At 41.9% G+C, this 21,901-nt stretch overlaps 1 protein-coding gene across 3 annotated transcripts in view; it reads left to right on the top strand.

The window, feature by feature from the left end:
* The first annotated feature begins 2,276 nt into the window (after positions 1 to 2,276).
* Positions 2,277 to 21,901, top strand: part of kcnh6a (potassium voltage-gated channel, subfamily H (eag-related), member 6a) — a 28,102-nt gene continuing 8,477 nt past the window's right edge. Inside the window, exons 1-7 of one of the 3 annotated variants that reach the window (XM_037088816.1) lie at positions 2,277 to 2,975; positions 5,860 to 6,090; positions 8,293 to 8,442; positions 8,797 to 8,900; positions 9,610 to 9,919; positions 11,172 to 11,374; positions 21,013 to 21,438. In XM_037088816.1, the coding sequence (XP_036944711.1) occupies positions 2,900 to 2,975; positions 5,860 to 6,090; positions 8,293 to 8,442; positions 8,797 to 8,900; positions 9,610 to 9,919; positions 11,172 to 11,374; positions 21,013 to 21,438 (1,500 nt within the window). In that variant the 5' untranslated portion in view covers positions 2,277 to 2,899. Of the gene's footprint in view, positions 2,976 to 4,214; positions 4,474 to 5,387; positions 5,583 to 5,859; positions 6,091 to 8,292; positions 8,443 to 8,796; positions 8,901 to 9,609; positions 9,920 to 11,171; positions 11,375 to 21,012; positions 21,439 to 21,901 lie in introns of those variants that run through there. The other 2 variants (XM_037088818.1, XM_037088817.1) reach the window with 2 other exon arrangements.

Below are 21,901 nucleotides of genomic sequence, written 5' to 3'. Positions count from 1 at the left end.
TACCAGGCAGATAAAATTCAGGCCCTGACGTCCGAGTCTGAAACACTTTCCCACCCAGTGCCGCTCCGCAGCTCCGGGAAGGGGCGAGAGGTGACAGAGAAGGGCATTTTTAAGCTCATTATCTTTCCACAGCTAGTGTGAGGTGGCAACAGCTGTCATGTAAGCTACAGAAAACATGAATACACATTCGCACAGGCTCATTAGAAAATGCCAACACTTTTGTTGGAATACTCGAGCGTGGACCGGACTGAACTCTGACCGCGCGTTTCATATGTGCGGCAACAACTTTAACATACTGCAAAAACACATCCCGTTGCCAAGGCTGCACAGGCTGATTTCTAAATTAAAAAAGGGTCATTTTTAAATAGATGTCACAATAATATACTGATGATGAATTCTTTCGACCACGTTAAGGACATAGTGAAAATCTGGTGTCGTGATAGTCCTGGTTTTAAATGTGTTTTTTGTCTTTCGTTGCCCTCTTCAGTGCACATTCCTGTCTTACTTGGCTCTCACACCAGAGGGTCATGGGAAGGCATGTGTGCTCCTTAGTTAATTTTAGCCCTCATTTCATCAAACCTGTTGAGATACAACACAGAGCAACCAGGTCAGCCAGTCTGTTGGACCTCAAAGCCACAAACCGTCTGATCTCCAAACACCCTGTGCAGACTCAGCCACTGTATCGGTGAGCGCGAGCTCGTAACAGCATTTCGTCAAACAAAGTGGAGAGCTGACTTCTCAGGTGGACAGGTCAACAACATGCCAGACCCAGAGGCTCTCTGTTTTCATGATTCAAACAATAATTGGTCACATTGTCATCAGTAGAGAAATATTGACAAAAGGAAAGTATGGAGGGATCCACAGAGAGACTGACTCGTAACAACAACGCAGCAGTAAACATCCCTCAGCCTGGCTGGTCAGTGAAACACTCTGTGGCAGCTATCCCCAAACAAAACCAACAGTGTGTATTTTGTGTGTCAAGAAGCATGTGACCTTTAAATCGGTCTGCATGTCTGCTGCCATCCAAGTGTCCTCTCTGTGGCTTCAGGGAGAAGCTTGAGCCCCTTTGTCATCATAAATCATAAAACTAGATTCCAGGAAAAAAAAGACAAAAACAAATTGAGATGCTTTTTGCTATTTTTAAAAGCCTGAATTCATTACAGTTTGACTTCAGATGTGGATGTGACCCTGCAGTTTGCATGTCTTGCCCTGCTCCAATAAAAATCCAGAGAGGAAGCTTCCACGCTTGTAAAAAGCAGAGAGACTCCTCACCAGACCTTGAAACCACGCTTTGTTTTCATTTTGAATGTTTGTGCTTCTGCCTTAGTTGCTTCAATCCATCTTATCAGCATGTTGGGATTTAGCCCAGTGCCTCTTTTCACCCCACCGAAAGTGAGTCTCAAGAACACCCGTGCAAAACCATACAGACAGCAGTGGCACTTAAGGCTTATCATGACTAAAGTACAATACTCCAGGAGTGTGATGGCTGCCACAGGGGGAGAGGATGCTGCTATTTTGAGCTCAGAGACCTGTGATGTGGAGTGAACCACAGAGGACTGATGAGGGTCTGCACTCTGTCAGTGTCAGACCACTGTCAAGTCTTCCACAATACAGTAAACAGAACTTTAAGACATGATTTCAAAATAAAGCAGCCCATTATTAAGACGCACTCTTGCCTTTGAAATCCTAACATACCAAGTCCTTGTACCGGATTTTAGTTATGAAATGAGGACATTTGAGATATTGAGATGTATGACTTGCATTATATTTCGAAATGTGAGGCTGCTACTGTGACATACTGATTTGGGCAGAAAACATGAGCAAGATTTTGTCGGCAATCTGACACCCAGTTAAATAAAGACCCATCCTCCATCCAAGTATCATGGATATCCATTGGGTAGTTTTTCTGTAATTCTGCTGACAAACCAACCAACACACAAAGGCCACGGATGGAAACATAATCTAATTGGCCGTGGGAACAGAAACACCTTGGTGGTGCTTTACCAAGATTTGTATTCAGGGCTGCCATAAAAAAAAAAAACAAAAAAAAAAAACTTTGGGATTGCAACGAATAACACTTTTTTGGCGCACTAATAAAGCTAATCAAGTAGGGCTGCATGAAGACATATTCACTCACAAAACCCGTGCAAGCCACTTTGGAGAGAACTTGAGATAAATAGCGTTGCTCAGAGAGCAATAACGAAATTCATAGGCCTTTATTTTGTTAATCTGCCGCACCGTACTTCCGTTCTCGTCCCGTTTAGCGCAGACTGACTTGTCGCTCCTGACAGCCGCTCTTGTCGACTCTGGGGGAGGTGGAAGGGCAGTGGATCTGCCTGATAGGAGCGTCATCTCCGAGGTCCTTATCGCGCAGTGGCCAAACTTTGACGGAGAAAGCTGCGATTATAAAACAAACCGAACAATCCTGCGCTTTTTCCAGCTTTTTATTCCCAACTTCATCTTCCAAATCAGCTTCCCTTCACTGAGTAGAGGACCCCAAATCGTTGGAAACCGGCTTATGAGCTGCTACTTTTTTGAAGTCTTTCTGGAAATGGCTCTTGCAGCATACTAGTCTACTTTTTTTTCTCCCTCCTCACATTATCAGCGTGCAACATCCTGCATCTACCATCGCCCTGGCAACCAGACCTCCCCTCCATCATCCTCCAGCTCTTCATCCCTCACCATCAGCGGCAGCCTGCGAGGGGAATCAAAAGCTGCTCCTGACGCTCGTCCTTCAACACCGTTTTCCACACGGGCGCCACTTCGGAGCCGTTTTTTTCTATTATATATTCATTTTAATTTATTATTATTATTATTATTATTATTATTATTTTTATTTTTTTTTAAATCTTATTCAAACTATTAATGTGTCGGGGAAGTCTTCTCTCTCAGCATCAAAATGCCTGTGAGACGCGGTCACGTTGCGCTCCAGAACACCTACCTGGACACTATCATCAGGAAATTCGACGAGCAAAGTGAGTACACGTGAAATGAGTGAACGCTGTGTGATGCTGTCAAAGTTGAGCGCCACACTGTGATTGTAAAAACACGCACAAAGCAGGTTAAAACACTCACTGTGTGTCTGTTGTGAACACTTTTAAACACCCTAAGTTAGATTGTGCTGAATGATGTCATGTCTGTTAAGTGCTTTTAATCTATCTGACAATGAAGGCAGACCCAAATATTTGATCAGAGAAAGTGTGTAAAGATAATTTTGTTTAGCTTGTCATCCATTAGCTTCACCCTGTGTTAAAACCCCCTTTTAATGCCCCTGAGAGAACTGCTTTTCCCTCATTTTAGTAAAAGAAAATTGTGTTTATTTATGTTTATTTCTTCCTTAATCAGATGTTTTTTGTCAGTCACAAAGAGGCTACAGCCCCTGTCTCACAATGCACCCTTTACTTATCACACATGACTGGATTTTTAGACCCTTTGGCAGACTGACAAGCTTCTCATGTTGCACTGAAGTGTCTTATTTAATTCAGCATCAGTGATGTTGGCGTCCCTGCTCCGGCCACTTTTATGGTTTAGGGTTATTGCACCTGCACGTTGTGTTTGTTCCGGAGAGCTCACCTGACATCATGTTCCATTAGCTCACATGTTTCCACTGGCAGCAAAGAGGCATCCACTCACTCTCACTCGTTTTGGATCCACTAAGGCTCGTGATGAAAGCGTTTGATGCATTCTCTCTGTTACTCTGTCACTTTTATCTTGAGTAATCTACATTTTCCTTGTTTACATTCTTGTTTTGAAAAAGTGACAAAGCATAATACCCCATATGTAGAAGACTTTGATAAACATAATCCACCTTTCGGTCTCCCTTTCAAGTCAGTTTGTCATATTTCGCCCTGGCTGATTTCCTTTTGTACCTCACTATGGACAACTCACAGTGGGGTTAGTGTGTCAGACCTAAAATAACCCTGATTTCCTCAGAGAGAGAAAAAACTTCAACTCTCAATAAGTTAAAGTCAAACTCTGATTAGCTTTGATATCAAAACTGCTTTAATCTATTGATCTCCTTTAACAAATGCTCTATCCTGTCTGTGTGTGTGTATGTGTGCATGCGCAGCCACATGTGCGTGCACGCGCCAGGTGAGTGCACGTGCCACGGCGGTGCTGCTTAGCAACGGTGTGACGATCAGTGTTTCCGCTTTGAGCCCCACATTATGACTTTGGACAGGATGTACCTTCCACACGCCAGAGGAGCTCGTCCAGAGTCCCCTCCGCTCGCCTGCGTGGGAGAGCTGTTTAACCCAGTTCCACCACACGATAATAAAAAGGTCCCGTTAGATGTTTGCAGAGGACATATACGTGCTCGTCATTCAGCTCATTGAACTCCTCCATTAGCAGCATTCGAACAAAACTGTCCTGATTCATTTTCGTGGCGGGCAATGTTTTGGCGTAGTGGCCGAGGCACGCACATTCCAGCCGTCAATAACTGGAGCTGGGCGGTGTGAGAGCTCCGAATTACTAGTAAGGATTTTTTTTTCTTTTTTTTTTCTGAGTGCATAGTAACTCAGAGATACTTTGCGTCAAAAGGTTTGACATTACAGGAAAAAAGCATCATTGGGGCCACAGTGTTTCCCAAAGGATGGGAGTTTATTGGTGGTGGTGGTTCTAAAATGTGCTGGTTTGGTCAGTCCGTTGCTTAACAGTACTGCAAGTATTTTTCCCCAATTATCCAAGCAGTCTGTTAAAAAGTAAGATGCACAAAATGTGTAGCAGAAATGTTTGGGTTGGACACCTAAATGAATTTAATATATGCGGAAAACCTTTTTGAAGGATTAATTCTCCAAAAACTTTTGCAGTTCACCAAACATTTCTGGATCTTGACTGCAACACGGTGTTGCAGCATTCTCCTCAAGAGCTAAAGTAGACGAGGCCAGCTGAAAGAAAAAAAACAACCAAACAATCATAAACTCCTCAAACATGATCCCAAATCGATTTTGAAAACATCATTATTATGTTATTTGCACCATTTTTGAAGAAGTAATCTCCGCTGTAGCTGCTAATGTAAAAGCATGAAACCAGCTAAAGTGGTCGCATGAGCACAATTTGGGATCTCGGGGCTGTAACTGCAACATTGTTTTGCTGCAAAGTTCCAGATATATTTAATGGGAACACATCCAAACACATCGAATTTAAATATATAGAACAAGAAAGTGAAGATCGTCATATTTTCGTATACAGGGACGAGAAAATAAGAACACATTTATTAGAATTTATAGACCAGGAACATATTGTAGCAGTAAAAGAATCAGGGCAAATAATCAAAAGCCATTGCAAAACACCTGGGTAATTAGCGTTTAATTTTCAAATGTCAGGTAAAATCTTCGGGTTAATCACAAAAGACGTCAACCGTTCCCCCTAGTTACATTAGAGCCGGTGTGACGCCACAGACGTTATTATGCTGAAGTGCCCACCTGCTCCACTTCAGTCCCTCTGGGAAAAAACTGTGACGCTAATAACATTAGCACCATGAAAAGGTGGACTTCATTAGTCCCACTTCAGCTGATTGTCGAGTGGCCATGCAGGAGATTCTGAACACTTGTACTGAGGCGTATTTTATCAAATCAAACGGAGTATGTTTAATTGTCGTAAATACCCCGACGAATTTGATCAATCTAATGCAACCAATTTCAAAAAGTAGTGGGCCTAAGTACATATTCCGGAGTGTGACTATGATCATAGAATATTCAAGCAAGAAACACATTTAAACAACTTTTTACCTGCCATTTTTGATGTTGCCTACTTCGTAACTTCAACTCGCAGTCACTGTTTTAATTTCCACTCGGTATTTTTTTTTTTTTTTTAGCTTTTTATACTTGAATGTGAAACACAGCATCTTCCGTCCTTTAGATCGCAAGTTCCTGATCGCCAACGCCCAGATGAAGAACTGTGGCATCATCTACTGCAACGAGGGCTTCTGCCAGATGTTTGGTTTTGCCAGGGCGGAGATCATGCAACAGTCCTGTACCTGCCAGTTCTTGGTGGGACCTGGTACCATGAAGAGTGCTCTGGCCCAGCTGGCACAGGCTCTGCTTGGCTCTGAGGAGCGCAAGGTGGAGATCCTCTACTACGCCAAGGAAGGTGAGGCACGAGGGCAGGAGAGGAGAGGTGAAATACATGATGATAAAAACCTTTCACAGCCTGTTTGCAACCTTAGATCCCTGGGAAGGAGCCTTCTGGCCATCACAGAATCTGGATTATTGGACAGCTTGACTGTCATTAAAACACAGTCACCATGCTCATCTATATGTTCCTCTATGTTTCGGCCATTTAAAAACATCTTAGCAGTCACTGCTGTTCATGTGTGGAATGAGGATGGGGGATAGTAATGATAACTTGATTTCCCCTGTGCTCAGTGGAACATTTTAGGTTTTAGATTGAGGAAATGTATTACGTCTAAGGCTGAATGTAACATATTTTTAAAGGTTTATGTGTGAACCTTGAGGTGCAAATTACTGTTTCTGACGTTGCAGGCTGAAGTTTCCTGTTTTGAATACATCTAAACATATTGGATGATGGTGGACAATATAGATGAAGCATAGTCACAAATACGTGTCTGGCTATTACGAGTTAATGTAGTTTTGTCTACCAAAGACGACTTCATGATAAACAGGACTAGATTCTTTTCACACTAGCAGCTGGTTCATGTTGGCACAGATTTGAGCTAATATCATCATGTGTGCATGGTTGGAATGACATGACACGCATATTGATGTTGGAGATGTAATGTGTTTGGAGCCTAGCGTAAAAGTTGGGCATCATTTTGTAAATTTCTTCGGGTTGAGTGTCCATGCTCCAGTTAGCATCTAAGTACACAGAGAGTACTTTAATTTCACTCAAAGACAACGCCTAACAATGGACCAGTTCACTGTCATTGGCATCCATAAACCCATCACCCTAACACAAACAGATACTGATTATTATTTTTTTATCATAAGGTCATTCGATCAGTTTTAATATCAGTCAGGTGTAAAGTGACAATACTAAGATTTGCCAACAAGTTCAATTATTTCAGGTAGAATAACTGTAAGATTTTCCCAGACTGTAGTAATGTAAATGCCAAACACAGCTGAACAGGAATGAAAAAGATCTTACTCTCACACCTCCATGTGTGGCGACCACTTACAGTGACTGGCTGTGATTTTTTTTTTTATTATTTTTTTTTTTTTACCCCTCTAGTTGAACGATCTTCTTCTTACTGTTTATCAGATTTTTGAGTCATGTGCAAACAAAAAATATGATTACCACAGATGGGGAGGAAAGAAAAACATGACACGCATGGAGGCTTGGAAACTTTAATGAGGGAACTGGAAAAAATGACACAGCAAGACGAGCATTTACCATTTTGATCTGTTATTTATTCAATGACATTTTAATGAACGTTCTCTCCTTTTAAACCTTCATTTCCTTGTGACTCTCTGACTTGATATAAATGCTACCAGACTGATCTGTTGCCACTTTGGTCTCTGTCAACTGCAACCTTTTTTCCTTTTTAGTTCCTTTTTCACCCATGTATCTGTCACATGCACACCGGCACTGAGGCATAATGGAGGCGAGCGAGCGCTCCAAGCTCAGGAAGATTACAGTCGTACACCATAAACCCAAATACATTTACTGTCTACTTACATACATGGACATGTGTCCTTTGTTTTGTTTTGGACATTTGGGCATGGGGCGTACAGTCTGTGGAGAGCTGTTGTCATGGAAATGCGATCAGCATGCCAGCTCAAATCCTCTAAGCATCTATTTGTTTTATCTCCCGCTTCCCACTGTGCTCCCAGACTGAACACGCAGAAAAAAAGTGATTCAGAACAAATCGGCTGCTCTCACCGGCTGTTTTTTATTTCTTTACCTCCAGCCTGAATTCCTGTCAGGGTTTTTTTTTCCTCAGAATGAATGTGGGACTGAATGCAGGCAGCACACAATGTGTGTGTGGACATGTGTGTGTTTGCTTGTGTGATCTGCTCTCTCCCCTGTTTCTAATTTTAGCTCACACTGATTGCAGACTGAAGTTAGACCTGACGGAAGTGTTGCTCATTTTGCCTTTTTTTAGGTTTCACTGTTTGAAATCAGTCCCTCCTTCACCCCCTCCAATTTCTGTCTTTCTTTCTTATTCCTTCCTGTCCTTCCTATCGTACTATTCTGACCGTCCTCAAAAGCATGACGTGATGAAAAAATGATCACATATCAAAATCATGCGGGGTATAGCTCAGTGGTAGAGCTTTTGACTGCAGATAAAGAGGTCCCTGGTTCAAATCGAGGTGTTCTCTTCTGTGTCCTCAGGGACGTGCAGACCGTGCCTGGTAGATGTTGTCCCTGTAAAAAACGAGGAGGGAGTCGTCATCATGTTCATCCTCGACTTCCAGGAGCTGATTGATCGTTCTCTCAAGAAATCAGGCCTCAGGCACAGAGTCTCCCAAGGATGGATTTACTGTAAACCCTTTAACATTTCTCTTACACCTTGCCTGCATGTTATCCACTCAAGCTGAGTCTTTATTTGTTTCTGAGATGAACTGACGTGATATTTTCCAACTGTAAAATATTTGCTAATTACTGTTTGCTCCACAGCGCTCCATCAATTTGTGACGCATGTCATGATAGTAGTCAGCTTTGACATTTTAATTAATAGCTATGCCATGGTTGTAGTTTCCAGTCATGGACATAGTAGAGATTACCAGCTGAAACACTCTCAGTTAGCATATTCAGTGCCCTCTTTAATGCAGTGAATATGGAAATGTTTTTTTATTTCTGATAATGGCTCAACTAAACACAGAGTTTTCCACTCAGGTCAGAACCGCAGGTTGAAGATGAGGCTGCCGGTGCTGCGGTCCATGCGACGAGCTTCACTTTCCAAAGATCAGTTTGAAGGAGTGGTCGTGGACTACCTGCAGGTGAGGTGGTGTACACACACACACAAACACACACACAAACACACACACACACACACACACACACAGAGGCAGTGCAAAACAAAACAAAAATCAATTCAAATTCTATGTGTGGCCTTTGCAATACAATTGTTCACCCAGCCACTTCACTGCACTGACTTCATTGTTCTTCACAAAACAGAAAGCACCCTGCACTCAAATTATCTAGAGACAACAAACATTTTCATTTTTATGCTTTTGAAATTCCAAACATTGAATATGCACCGTGCAGTGTCATGTCTGTCTCCTTCAAATAGCAGAAGGATTTGGTTACATTTCTAAGACTGATTTCTCTGCCCAAAAGACAGAGAAAAGGAGGAATGTGGAGGAAAAAAAATCAACCGGGTTGAGTTCATCTTTCTCTCCTCAGGGTTTCCTCTCACTTCTGTTTAGACTTCTCCTGTGTTTTTGATGAATGCCTTCTTGTGACAGTATTCATACCTGACACCGGAACTGTATCAGGCCAAGTCCAGCTAATGTGCATCGTGGGACTCTCTGGCAGGAATGAAACATTCTTTTCTCTTCCAGGTTTACTTTATGTATGATAAGTTTGGCTGCCTAGATATGCAAGACACAGCAAAATTTTCATGAATGCTGCTGACAAATAACCTTTTTCTGAGAAATAGTCATTTGTACACTTGAGACAGAGGCTCCTGCTTTGTGTCTTTCACAGCCAAACAGCGAGGAATTCCCTCTCAAGGAGTTTCGGATCCCATCCAAAGAGAGTTGCATGCAGTCTGAGACGGAGGCTCTGATAGAACAGGACCTGGATCCTCCCTCCCCTGCAGCCCAGTCCTCCACTAAGCAGCGCTCCCTGCTGACCGACCGGCTGGACCCAGGCATCAGCTTCCCCAGGGGGAGCTTACCTCGAAGTTGCTCTCGAGACAGCGTCCGCAGCCTCCGACGCGCCTCGTCACTGGACGACATCGATGGGATGAGGGCGGAATGGAACAGTCGACCTGGAGACCCCCGAACCAACAGCAGTGAGTGTCTGACTGCGACACTGTGAGCGTCACAGAGGGGATTTATGATTCAAATATTGAATTACTGGTCTCAGAAAAGGATCAGAAAAAGGAGTTTCTTACACTAAGTCCAGCCTATTTAGTTGGCAATCAATGGCCCAAAAGTAACCTCTAGGTGGCCCATTATACAGGCATCTGATATATGAATGTCTGATACACATATGATTGTCAATGGGATGCACATGAGTGATCACCCAGACATTAGGTTTATCATCATAAACCTCACGTCTACTCTGAAATCTAAAATCGACTATTAGAACACTTTTAAATAGTCTGTTGAAAATGTCTGGACCATCTACATTTCCTGAGGACACCTGATTATCATTACTGTAAGCAGACCACTTTTGTATAAAAAGAAGCAAATAGGAGGAAAAAATGGTTTGTAGCGAGTTTAATGAGTTTAAACAGTAATTACAGTATAGAGTCAACTGCAAGAGAGGCATGAAACGAAACTGGACTAAAGCGTGGACGTTGCAGGGCACGGTTGTCATCTGCAGCCCAGCGTAGCTGCAGCCCAAGTTGTCCTGTAATATCATCTTAACACACCTGCCAGTCAGTCAGAAGGATGTCTGTACCATGGCCATAATGTACAGGCAACAAAAACAACAAGCAGCCATCACAGATTTTTCATCACAAATCAGTAAAAAAAAACTTTTCCTGTCAGAAAAAAGCCAGAAATAGCACTTACAGCCGCCTGATGGTTGTTCCAGCAGAGACACACTAATCAATCCCTCTGCCGGTTTGTGTGTATCTGATTGTGTGTGTGTGTGTGTGTGTGTGTGTTTGTGTACATGTGTGTCCCTCTTCTCTCAGGGGAAATACTTTGTGAGGAAATCATCTTTTGGTGCAGGATACAGGTTCCAATCATACTCGGGGCTCTCTCTCTGTCTGTCACATTTTCTTTCATTTTCACCACCTTTTTGTGTCCATCTATGTCTTTGAGACCGAGGCGAAAATGTAGTCTGATTGCCGTCTGTCCTGATTTTCTTGTCGAGTGCAAGAAAGAGTGGATGGGCAACAACATTTTGTTTCTAAAAGCATTTGGACTGTACCTACAGTATCTTTGCTGCAGTCTGCATTCCACCAATTTAGAAGTACATCATCATCGCAAGTTAGTCAAATCGTTTTTTTAGCTATGAGTTTTCTCACATCTCACCACCATTCATAAATTTCCTTGAATTTAATTGCTGATTGTTGCCGTTCTTTGTTGCAGATCTGAAGCCCAGCGCTCTGAACTCCACATCGGACTCGGACCTGATGAGACACCGGACCATCGGCCGTATCCCTCAGGTTACTCTCACCTTCAGCTCGGACCGCATGAGACCTCCTTCTCCCACTGAAATTGAAATCATCGCGCCCAGCAAAATTAAAGACCGAACCCAGAACGTCACGGAGAAGGTCACTCAGGTCACACAGGTAAGACTTTTTTTTTTTCTCTCTGTGTGCTTCTGTGAGCATGTTTGTGAGCGGAATGACTTGATGGCTGCTGTCGAAAAGCTAATGCTCAGTGTTCTTATTGTTTGCCCGATGAAACATTTATAATGTATGTGGCTGCACCCATCGAACAAACACCATTGTGATGGAAAATAATGTGAAAAGGGCAGTTTTAACCAGATAAAAGACAAATTCTGCCCATGAGGTGACAGAATTCCACTTTCTAGTTTGTCTAGTTTTATAGAAGGTATTTATATCGTAATGACAATGAGAATGATTGTTACCCCAATGTCAGCAGTGATGTTTCTTGGAAATTACTGGGCAAATGATCCAAACCTGATTTGGAGATTTGTTTTTATTTGTTGCTTGTTTCACGATAGTGCTATTTCAAGATTTAGCAACATGGGATTAATGTTTTTAGAGGACTTATGTCAAGTTCGGGCTGGCTTTCTTTGTTATCCTGTGTTTAGCAGTTTCTGAAATGTGTCATTTTGCCACCTCCGGTTGTTGTCTCGGCAAACAGTTCAGAAAAAGAAAGAAAGACATCTGCAGTCACAGGGTGAAAGTGTGAAAGAATCATCTCGCATCTCACCTGAGGTGTGACATCGGTGGCAGCAGCAGTAGAACGCGCTCATTAGCCACCTGTTATCGCACCACGGTGTCTTTGAGCACATTTTTGGCACACAGTCACCTCACACACAGGAGTTTTTCCGCAGTGGAAAAATACTTGTAAAAATGTCTGCGTATATAGAGATCAATAAAAGTATATAGTTATTATCAGTAAAATGTGCTCAGGTATTAAAATTTCAGAGATCTACTTGTGAGTTAGGGTCCATATCCACGCATTATTGAGGATAATGAAATAATGTTTTCAATTATTCTGATTAATTTCTAAAAGAAAATGTTTTGTCAAAGTGAGGCGCACTTGTTTATCTGTGTTTTACATATTTTAGAATCTCAGTTTAGGTGTACTATTAAATTTCACTCTATAAAAGTGTCTCTTTCAGTTTGATGTAGGTTATGAAATACTGACAACAATTTTTAGACATTTAGTGGAGACAAAGTAGTATAAGTTGCTAATAAACTGGTAATATTCAAAGTGCATTACTTGAGCGAATGCATTTATATAATTACACTGAACATCTGCACACACTCACAACATTAATGTCACGTAATTGCCTGTTTGGTAGAGCACAGAGGCGGCAGTCTGACACTGTGGCGCACCCTTAATGCATCACATTAACCCAGTTTATATGAGGGGCTTCCACAGAGTTCACTGGACTCTGTTTCCCAACCAGTCACAGCCATAGAGTTATTGTTTTATTGAGTTATGTTTTTGGCTCATTTGCTTGTTTGCTTGGGATATGGTTTGTTATTTAGCAGGAAAAGCTCATAGACCAGTTGACAGACTTCAGTGACAGTTGGTGGTGAATTGGGGCCAAGGATCAAGTGATCTGGAGGCCAGTTGTAAAAGCTGTTGTTCATAAATCATCCTTGTCTTCTTGTCTGAGAAATGTGTATTAATATTTTTGACGTTTAAAAGTTTTTCTATAGTTGGTCGCCAAATTCACATTTTGGCAGATTTGACATAACGGCAACAACATTTGAACGCAATGTTTTATAATTCATATACATTAAGGACAAAACATGCACCACTGTCAACACACGGCGACGCATGTCACAGGCATTAATCTTGAATAGATCCCGATAACACGTCTGTTTTTTTGTTTTTTTTTTATTAGGTCCTCAATTTGCATGCTATTTATGCAATCATATCGCCCTGTGTGACTGCTCTGTGATTGAATGTTGCTGTTTCGGTGGTGGTGAGCTCTCGCTTCTTCGCACCAGGAGGGAGAGGGGTATCGACAGCCGGCTGTGACTCAGTACACAATGCGGAAGCAGCGTGGCTTCTGTGGCCCTGGAAAAAGTGACTGGACAAACAGAAGGCCTCGTCCGCGGCCTGGCAGAACACTCCACTTGTTATCTCAAGTCCGCTGATGTTATGTACAAGTTTGGTTAAAGAGTGAGCGTCCACTGTTGTTGGGAGTGTGGGATGCTCTTTATGTTTCTGCTGGAAGGCAGTGTGCTGTTATTGCAGCTGTCTGTCTCCTATAATCAGACAGTGTAGCCCAGAGCTGTGTCTTCAGATCTTGTTTTTGGGAACAACAATGGACTGAGATATGGTCTTTCCAGTGCACAGCAACGTGTTTCTGCTATCTGTTTTATAACATGGAAGGAACAGTGTGGTGGCAATTTATGAATCTCAGATTGTGATATATGTTATCTTAGGGCTTGACATTCAAAAAGATTGAACTCATTATTGTCTTTTATATGTTTTTTGTTAGGATGCGTTTTGGATCCATCATGTGAAATCCAGTTGCATCAGGTTATGCTTTAGTGTTTTAGCTGTCTCTGTAACTGTCCGTAACAGTCTATGTTGTAGCGCGACATCGATTGAATTTATTTAGTTTTTCCGCGCGTGAGTTTCAAGATCAGGATCTCCGACCAGACATTTATTAATAGATATGAAAATAACAGTAGACACAACAATGAACAATATTTTGGAGCACACTGCTGGAGAGGATGAGTTGATACAGAATATTCTTGTATTGGTTTACCGTGTTTTACCCAGCACCAGATGGCACCCAGGTTTATTTGAGATGGACATAACAGTTACATCGGTGCTGCAATTTACAAAGCACAACACCTGCCCCCGGGAGGCTTTTGAAAAGATTAACAGTGGTAAGAAAAAGAAGAAAGAACAGAAAAGAAAAAAAAGAATGAGAGTGAAAATGCAATAGAGGTATAAAACTGCCGTACTAAATGTAAAATACGGAAATTCTACTTTGTATGATGTGTTCTTTCCGCAGGACAGTTCTATCATCTTGTCAAAAACTTTTTAAAACAACATCTGTTCCTTTTATAAATATGCAAATATTCCAATTAAAATACTGGACATAAGATTTCTCCAGTCTCAGCATTTGTGCACTGGAGGCTTCAAATTCCCACATGCAGGCGCCTTTAAAGTGACAACCAAAGAGGAACTTTCCCCATATCATCCTGCACAGTGGCTTGAACATTAACAGTGATAAACCCATTTTTGAGTAGAGGATAATCGTGTTGCAGCAAAAAAATAAAAAATAAAAAATTTGGGGATTGAAATATGTGGGTAAAACTTAACGACCTTTACTGTGTCAGTTGATATAGGAGTGTTTTATCTTCTGTGTGAAACGTCAGTACAGATGGTACTCAGGCTGCTGAGTGAAGGGCGCGCTCACTGTTGAGTGTGAGGATGTAGGCTGCATGGAGATGTTGTGGGGATCACAGAGTGTCTCTGAAGCTGCCTGTGAGAGCGGAGAGGGATTCTGACGAGATGCAGTTATATAAAAAATGACGGCGGCTGTGAGGTCTATTGAGCGGCTTGACGCTGTCAGTGACCTTGGCCTGTAGGGCTAATGGAAGTGGAGGGCAGCGGCCATGCTCTCTGTGCATCTGTCAAACCTCCAACTGCTCTCTGGATCACACTGCAGTCCCCTCTAGCTGCCTTCATGCTGGTGCCAGTTTGGGTTTTTGCATCCTGTTAAAACAGCTGGAACTGACTCGCAGTTGTGTCACAGTTGTGGGGTCGCAATCGGATGCCAACGCCTGCAGGTCAGGTTCGAGGTCACAGTAAATCGTTGCTGTTGCCGCGCAGGAACAAACTGCAGCAGTGGCCGACAACATTACCAAACGGAAGTTTTCTGAAGAATAACCGAGTTGTTTATTGTGTTACTATATATATATATAAATATACATAAAAAAAAGTGTTGACTTTTTTTGTTATACAATAAAAAGTTTTCTTTTTTTCCTGCCTTTATAATTGGATTTCGATTGGCACCTTACAGAAAGGGAAATGAAGGTTGTCATTGATCTTTGCTCATATTGATTAGTCTGCATAACAGGGAGCACGCAGCGTGATTGATCTGACAGTAGCTTGTAAAAGACGGGCTGGTCACTGTAGAAAAGCCCCAGCGCACTGAAACGAGTAGTGTGTGTGTGTGTGTGTGTGTGTGTGTGAGCATATGTGCGTTTTGGAAAAGCAAAAGTGTGTTTATGTGGTGCCCCCTGGCTTTGAAGCAGCTAACAACAGGACACTGTAGATTCATCTGGATGCAATTTGAATTAACTGTAATTTTGTTCATTGGAAGGTGTGACCATGATGACCAAGTGTGTGTGCACAGTATTACTGTGAGGGTTAAACACGTTTATATTCACAAAGTATTCTGATTTAAACTTGTACACTGATCTAACTATGTGTCCAAGAGCAGCCATCACCAGACATTTTAAGTAAAGACATAAGCATTGAGGAGGTTGCATGACTTTTTTTAAATTTTTGTTTTCAGTTTAATTCATTTTCATTTAGTTTCCACAGTTTAGTGTTTTTTTGTTTTGTTTTGTTTTGTTTTGTTTTTTACATTTTTAGTGGTCTCAGTATCTTTTTTTTTTTTTTTTTTAAGCTTTATATTTTTATATTAAGGTGCACGTTTGAGGTTCAGAATAGGTCTTACAATACAAACGATTGACTTAGTCATGGAGACACCTCAGTCCAAACTAACATATGCACCGACCTCTTCATGTTTGTTGCGCTGACATATTTGACCAGAGTTGATGAACACAAGACACATATTTATATTTATACTGTACATTTATTTATATAACATATTATATATCTATATATGATAACTCAATTTATGTTCTCCATCAAGGAGTTGGTTGGTTTGTCAGCAGGACTGCACCAAAAAACCTTGTGTCTCTTGTTCACAGACTACAGATGGGTCCCCATTACCTTTTAGTGCACTATTTTTGTTATTTCTCTTAGTTAATAAAGGATGGATGGATCTTGATGAAAGAAATCCACCTTACTTAGGTGGCTGTTATCAGTGAGGGAGAAGGAAAGGCGACTGCTGAGCCTTGGAGGAGGTATACACTCTACCGAGTGCCATTCTAGCTGCCTATGAGACTTCAAATTGTGAAAACATAACAAAGAAAGAAATATATCCACTAGTTTGTTTTGTGTGTTTTGTATTTAATCTGCCTTTTTTGTTGCTGCAATTGACTTATAATAACTCAAAAACAGAACATTGTCATGCATCCATCTATGTCAACCTTCGGACAACTAGCACATGCAAAAAATACAAAAACACATTTACATTTAATGTAAATATAGTTAAAAAAAAAACAAACAAAAAAATGTGCATAATTGTCACCCAATAAGCTGACTGACCATAGATGAAGCTGCCTGTAAGTAGCAGTCAAACAGTGAAGAATGCACAGTAGAGTGCTAAGGGAAAGCTCTGGTGTCTTAAGTTCAGTTAAAGCCTCCTGTCAGGAGCGTTTCCTCCTGACAGCAGTCAAGCTGTCCTTCGTCACGTCAAGCAGGACCTACTTTGACTGCAGTTATTGCCTGTTGAGCACCAGTGGAGGAGGCGGTGCCGCCATTCACTGACCCACAGGATAATTTTTTTTATGTGTGAAAGCGTATCCCGCGGTGAGGGCTGGGCTACCGGCAGGGAGGATGAACGAGGGAGCTGGAGGGAGGGAGTTACAGGCGGATGGACAGAGGTCCTTGTCCTTCCGTCTCTCACGTCGTCTCTTAGTCTTCTTGATTACCTTGCGGTGGTGCGCTTCAGCATGAGCTTCAAGCATAAACTGCAGCCTGTGAGTACCTCATACCTACTAGGGTTAATTCGAGCTCCCTGGTGTTCTCTTCACACTCCCCTCTTCCTTATTCGGCTCCACTTCCCTATTTGTGAACCTTTCCTCGTCTTCCTCTGCTCTTTCCCTTCCCACTTACCTCCTGTTGCTCCACAGGTGAGCGACATCAGCCATTTCACCTTGAGGTCATCTCAGTCTATTTTCAAAAAGTTTGCGCACAGAGTCTTCAGCTTAGTCTGCTTTTATAACATTTTGCATCTGAGTTGCTCTTCTTTTAGGTTTACTAAAGGGGTTTCTGACATACAGAAATGGGTGTTGTGTTTATGCTTAGAGTGGAATAAAGCAGGATGAGGAGGACGCAGTGGCTGAAAAGTTGAATTTCCTGTGAAAGATTTTGCACTTTGCATTGTGTCATTATTTAAAAGTAAAATAAAAACGTATAAAATGCAAGCCATAATCTCGCCTGACATTTTATGATCATGAATACTGAGCATCCAATCTTTAACAGCTTCTTGTAATGCTCTAGTTTCAAATATTTTGATGATATGATCTATTTTTTTGTTCAGCCTTCGGAGCTTCCCCTGCACCTCAACACCCTCAATGGTCTTTTCAGTCTAATACATATGAAACTGTGAACTCCGGCTGTGTTGATCATGAAGTCAGAGGAAGCGTCAGGGAGCTGTGGCGTGCAAACTGGTGATGGCAGTTGTTCGCTGGTCGTCATTATGAAACAGAGCGGACAGCGTCGATAACTTAACATTTCTTGGATGAGTGAACTTCTGCTCGTGTGTTTACGTTCTCATTACTGTGGTGTCTTTTCACATCTGTTCAGCTGTTGTGGTCAGTTGACCGCGCAAAGGAGCAGAAAGAAACTCAGTGACTCCTGTAACGATGTGCATCCACAACATAGTTTGTAAATGCTGTATTCTCTCGGTCATGTATAGAAATTAAAAAAAAAAAAAAAAAAAGATTGATGGAGCAAGAGCAGAAGCCGACATCCCTGTGGTTATACTTCTCAATGGAAAACATATACTGAGTAACGATGGGTATTCCTTGAGAGGATCTAACTAAATTTTTTCCACCCTGCATTCTGTTGACCAATTATGGCCAAGTGGGCACTTAGTAACCTTGTGAAATGGTACTTTGTCCTTGAGGATCATTTCAATTTGACTATTTCTAGCCACCGTTTCCATATAAGCTGGGTAACTGGAAGGAAACAGCATTTTTGCGTGGGGGAGGTGGGGGGGTGTTGAACTATTTGTGGTTCCTAAGTGACTGTTGTGGAGGCGCTGCACCAACAGGTCACACAGGTCCAGCTTTGGTGACTACATATTTATGCAAATCAAAAAGCAAATGAGGGTCTAACCACTGGATGTTTTGTTAGGCTATGGCAAGACAACAATGCACGCAGAGGATTTTTTTTACATGTGCATGTGACTTTGTGCACTGCAAATAAGGGTAGCTAAAATATTTTTAAAAAAACACTACATTTGAGGAGAAAATTCTTCAAACAAGAGAAATTATCTGTCCATGAAGCAAGTTATTTTTTACTTAACTTAACTTAGTTATAATTTACTTAACAAGAAATCTTGAAATAAGATTGTTAAACCTAAAAATAAGAAGGCCTTGATAAGTATTCTATTCTAAAAGGTATTCTAAAATATAATAATAATAAGGGTTAAATTGTGGTTGAGTAGATGTTTCTCCTCCCCATTTTGTGTGTACCTGTGCTTTTAGAAGTCTGAGGCATGCTATTTAATGAATCATATTTTCAACAGATGCTTTAGTTTTACATCAAGTAAACTGAGGTTGCTACTGAATCTTAAAACAAGTTTTATTTTGGTGAGATTTTTGGAGAGAGCTAGAGCTAGAACTAAAATAACTTATTTTAATATTTATTCACTCAATTTTAGGATTCATGGACTAGTGGAGACCAAAAAAGACATGTCCATGATCAATTTAAGATTATACCATTAATGCAAAGATTAAAAACAAGTCAGTAACTTTTAAAACAAGATAATCCATCTAACTCTAAGATTTCATATCTTGGCAAGTGCAGTATTATTTGCAGTGTGAAGGTGTGGAGGTCAGCAGTGCGTCGTCAGAAATAGATAGTTTGGTAAACGAGCGTTGTTAAATCAGCCACATAAAGTCAGCCAGTTAGTAACAACTAGGTAAAATCGCTCATGCTGCATGGCGCCCAATCAATGCTGGCACTTTATTCTGGTTCACAATTGAGCAGAATGCTGGCAGGAGGGGTCACATGGTCTCAACAAAATGGGAATCACAGAGGCAGGTGAAGCCATAGTGGGCTCTTTAAAAGCAGCGGTTAGAGATCCGACTCAGTTAAGCGCCCGTGAGTGGAGGACGGAAAACTGTTAGTGCTGGGTTTTTGTGGTCTCTGTGTGAGTCTGTTGTTTTTCTGCAAGAGTGATGCAGGACAGGAGATGGCCGCGACACAAGGGGCAGGTAGGGCTGCAGAGGGTGTGGAGGAGGCTTCTCCTCTGCTGCAGCTGTGAACACCAGGAAGAGAGCCTGGACAAAGAGGCTCTAATTGTCGTGCCGGTCAGTGGGATCTTAATACTCGTATGCGTTACTGATTCTCTCTCTGTTAATCTACTGCTTCGTGTTGGGCTGCCTGTTAACGCAGTTCAACAGATCATTCAGGGAGTGGTGGCAACGCTGGATTGGAGGAAGTTTTTTGCTACCTCCGGGCACAAATTGAACGTTGATGCTTGATTGGCTTTGACATTGACTGTCCACACACAAGCTTTAATACAGAGTGTGTGCAGTGGCTACTGACGCAGGATATTTTTGTCACCTCTCGAAGTAAAGTGACAGACAACTCACACTTTTGAGTGCTTGGCTCTGATTTCTTTGGGGAGGGCTGTGGCTCTTTACTTTTTGATCTATATTTGCTGATAGTGGCAATAAGTAACACAATCTGCATCCCAAAACTAGTTTGCTTTTAATCTTCAGCAGCTCTGATCCCGTTATGCGTCATGTCTGTTTGTGTCTGTTTGTTCCATTTCTCCTGCATAATTGAGCCACGAAAATATTTCCACTATGCTCTGTGTAACAGTGTGAAGCAATTTTCTATTTAACTTGGCTTTAAACTGAGACCTTTCCTTCCCCGTCTCACTTGGCTGCCAAAACAATCCTATGGATGATGTGTTAAAGCTGTTTAATGCTGCTGGACTGTGGATTTCTGTGTGAAAGACCCGGTTGGGTTTTCTGACGCAGTCCAAAGGATGTGACTTGATGTACATTCTCAAGTGCCTCACCTCAGTACCTCTTAGCTCTGCTAACAGAGAGCAACATTGGTTTATAAATGGAGACTGCTAACGTAAACTGACGACCGGCCTCCAGCACAACATAGAAGTTCAAGTACCATTATTTCAGAAATGATCAAATAAAAGCATAATACTGTTGAACTGAGGCTGCTTTGTGTTGAAGAGTATAGAGAAACATTCTGTGTCAAACCATTAAACCTGTTGTTTTCCCAAAAAAAGTCGATGATATTGATCTACAAAGTAATCATGAAAAAATGATCAAATTTTGTTGCAAAGTCACTCATAAAGGCAACGGACATCATTGAACACATAACCTCTTTGGCAGAGATGACAACATCACATACAAGCAAATAGATACAAATGAAAACAATCAAGGCCACATCACATCACATTTAAGTAACTGAACAAGCTATGAATTAAAACAATGAAATCAATATCACGCAAACAATAAAGAATCAAATAAAAAGACAATAATAAAAGCAATTCTATAAAGGTTACAATTGATAAGCAATTTAAATATGCAACATCCTCTCAGCTCAGTCTCTATAAAGCACACTTCTTCCTCCCTCTAGTTTTGGATCATCCTCCATTATTTAAAGCATCCTCACCACCGTGCTGTCCCTCTCTCCTCAGGTGTTGTCCCTCGGTGCTGACGTGCTGCCAGAGTACAAGCTTCAGGCCCCGCGCATCCACAAATGGACCATCCTTCACTATAGCCCCTTCAAAGCGGTGTGGGACTGGGTCATCCTGCTGCTGGTCATCTACACCGCCGTCTTCACGCCGTACTCGGCCGCCTTCCTCCTCAATGAGGTGGAGGAGCAGCGGAGGAGAACCTGTGGCTACACCTGCAACCCGCTCAACGTGGTGGACCTGGTGGTGGATGTCATGTTCATCGTGGACATCCTCATCAACTTCAGGACCACCTATGTCAACCACAATGACGAGGTGGTCAGCCACCCGGGACGCATCGCACAGCACTACTTCAAGGGCTGGTTCCTCATCGACATTGTGGCCGCCATCCCCTTTGACCTGCTCATATTCCGCTCCGGGTCCGAGGAGGTGAGAGGGACAGCGGATGTCAGCGGGTTTCACCAGTGTTGCCTCACAAAGCTAAATACACAGTTTTCACAACAAACCAAAACATGAACATCAAATAACAAAGAATCTTTCCTGCAACATCGTTTTAATGGTTCGGTAAAACTACAACACAGAAGCAAGTGTAAGATGCTATTGTACCAGAGGCTGTAACAGAGAAGTGTGTCGGGCTCTGGTTCTCATCAATCATCCTTAAAACACAAGTAGGACAAACAACAGACGGTTGCAAGCTGCTTTGCTGAGATATCGACCCTGTTTTGAGGGGGGCACCACTTCCAGAGCAGTCACAGGTCTTCAGAACCGCAAACTGAAAAAGACACCAACTAAATATTTTGTCTGCACCGTCCCGCCAAATTTAACAAAAATTGGTTATTGTGTTTATTGTAAACTCTAGAACATCTTCGGATAAGATCATAATTGCTGTGAC

This window comes from Acanthopagrus latus, chromosome 23 (assembly GCF_904848185.1).
Source record: "Acanthopagrus latus isolate v.2019 chromosome 23, fAcaLat1.1, whole genome shotgun sequence".
NCBI lineage: Eukaryota > Metazoa > Chordata > Actinopteri > Spariformes > Sparidae > Acanthopagrus > Acanthopagrus latus.
Note: the sequence above shows the minus strand (reverse complement) of the source record. Positions and strands in the feature narration are given on the sequence as shown.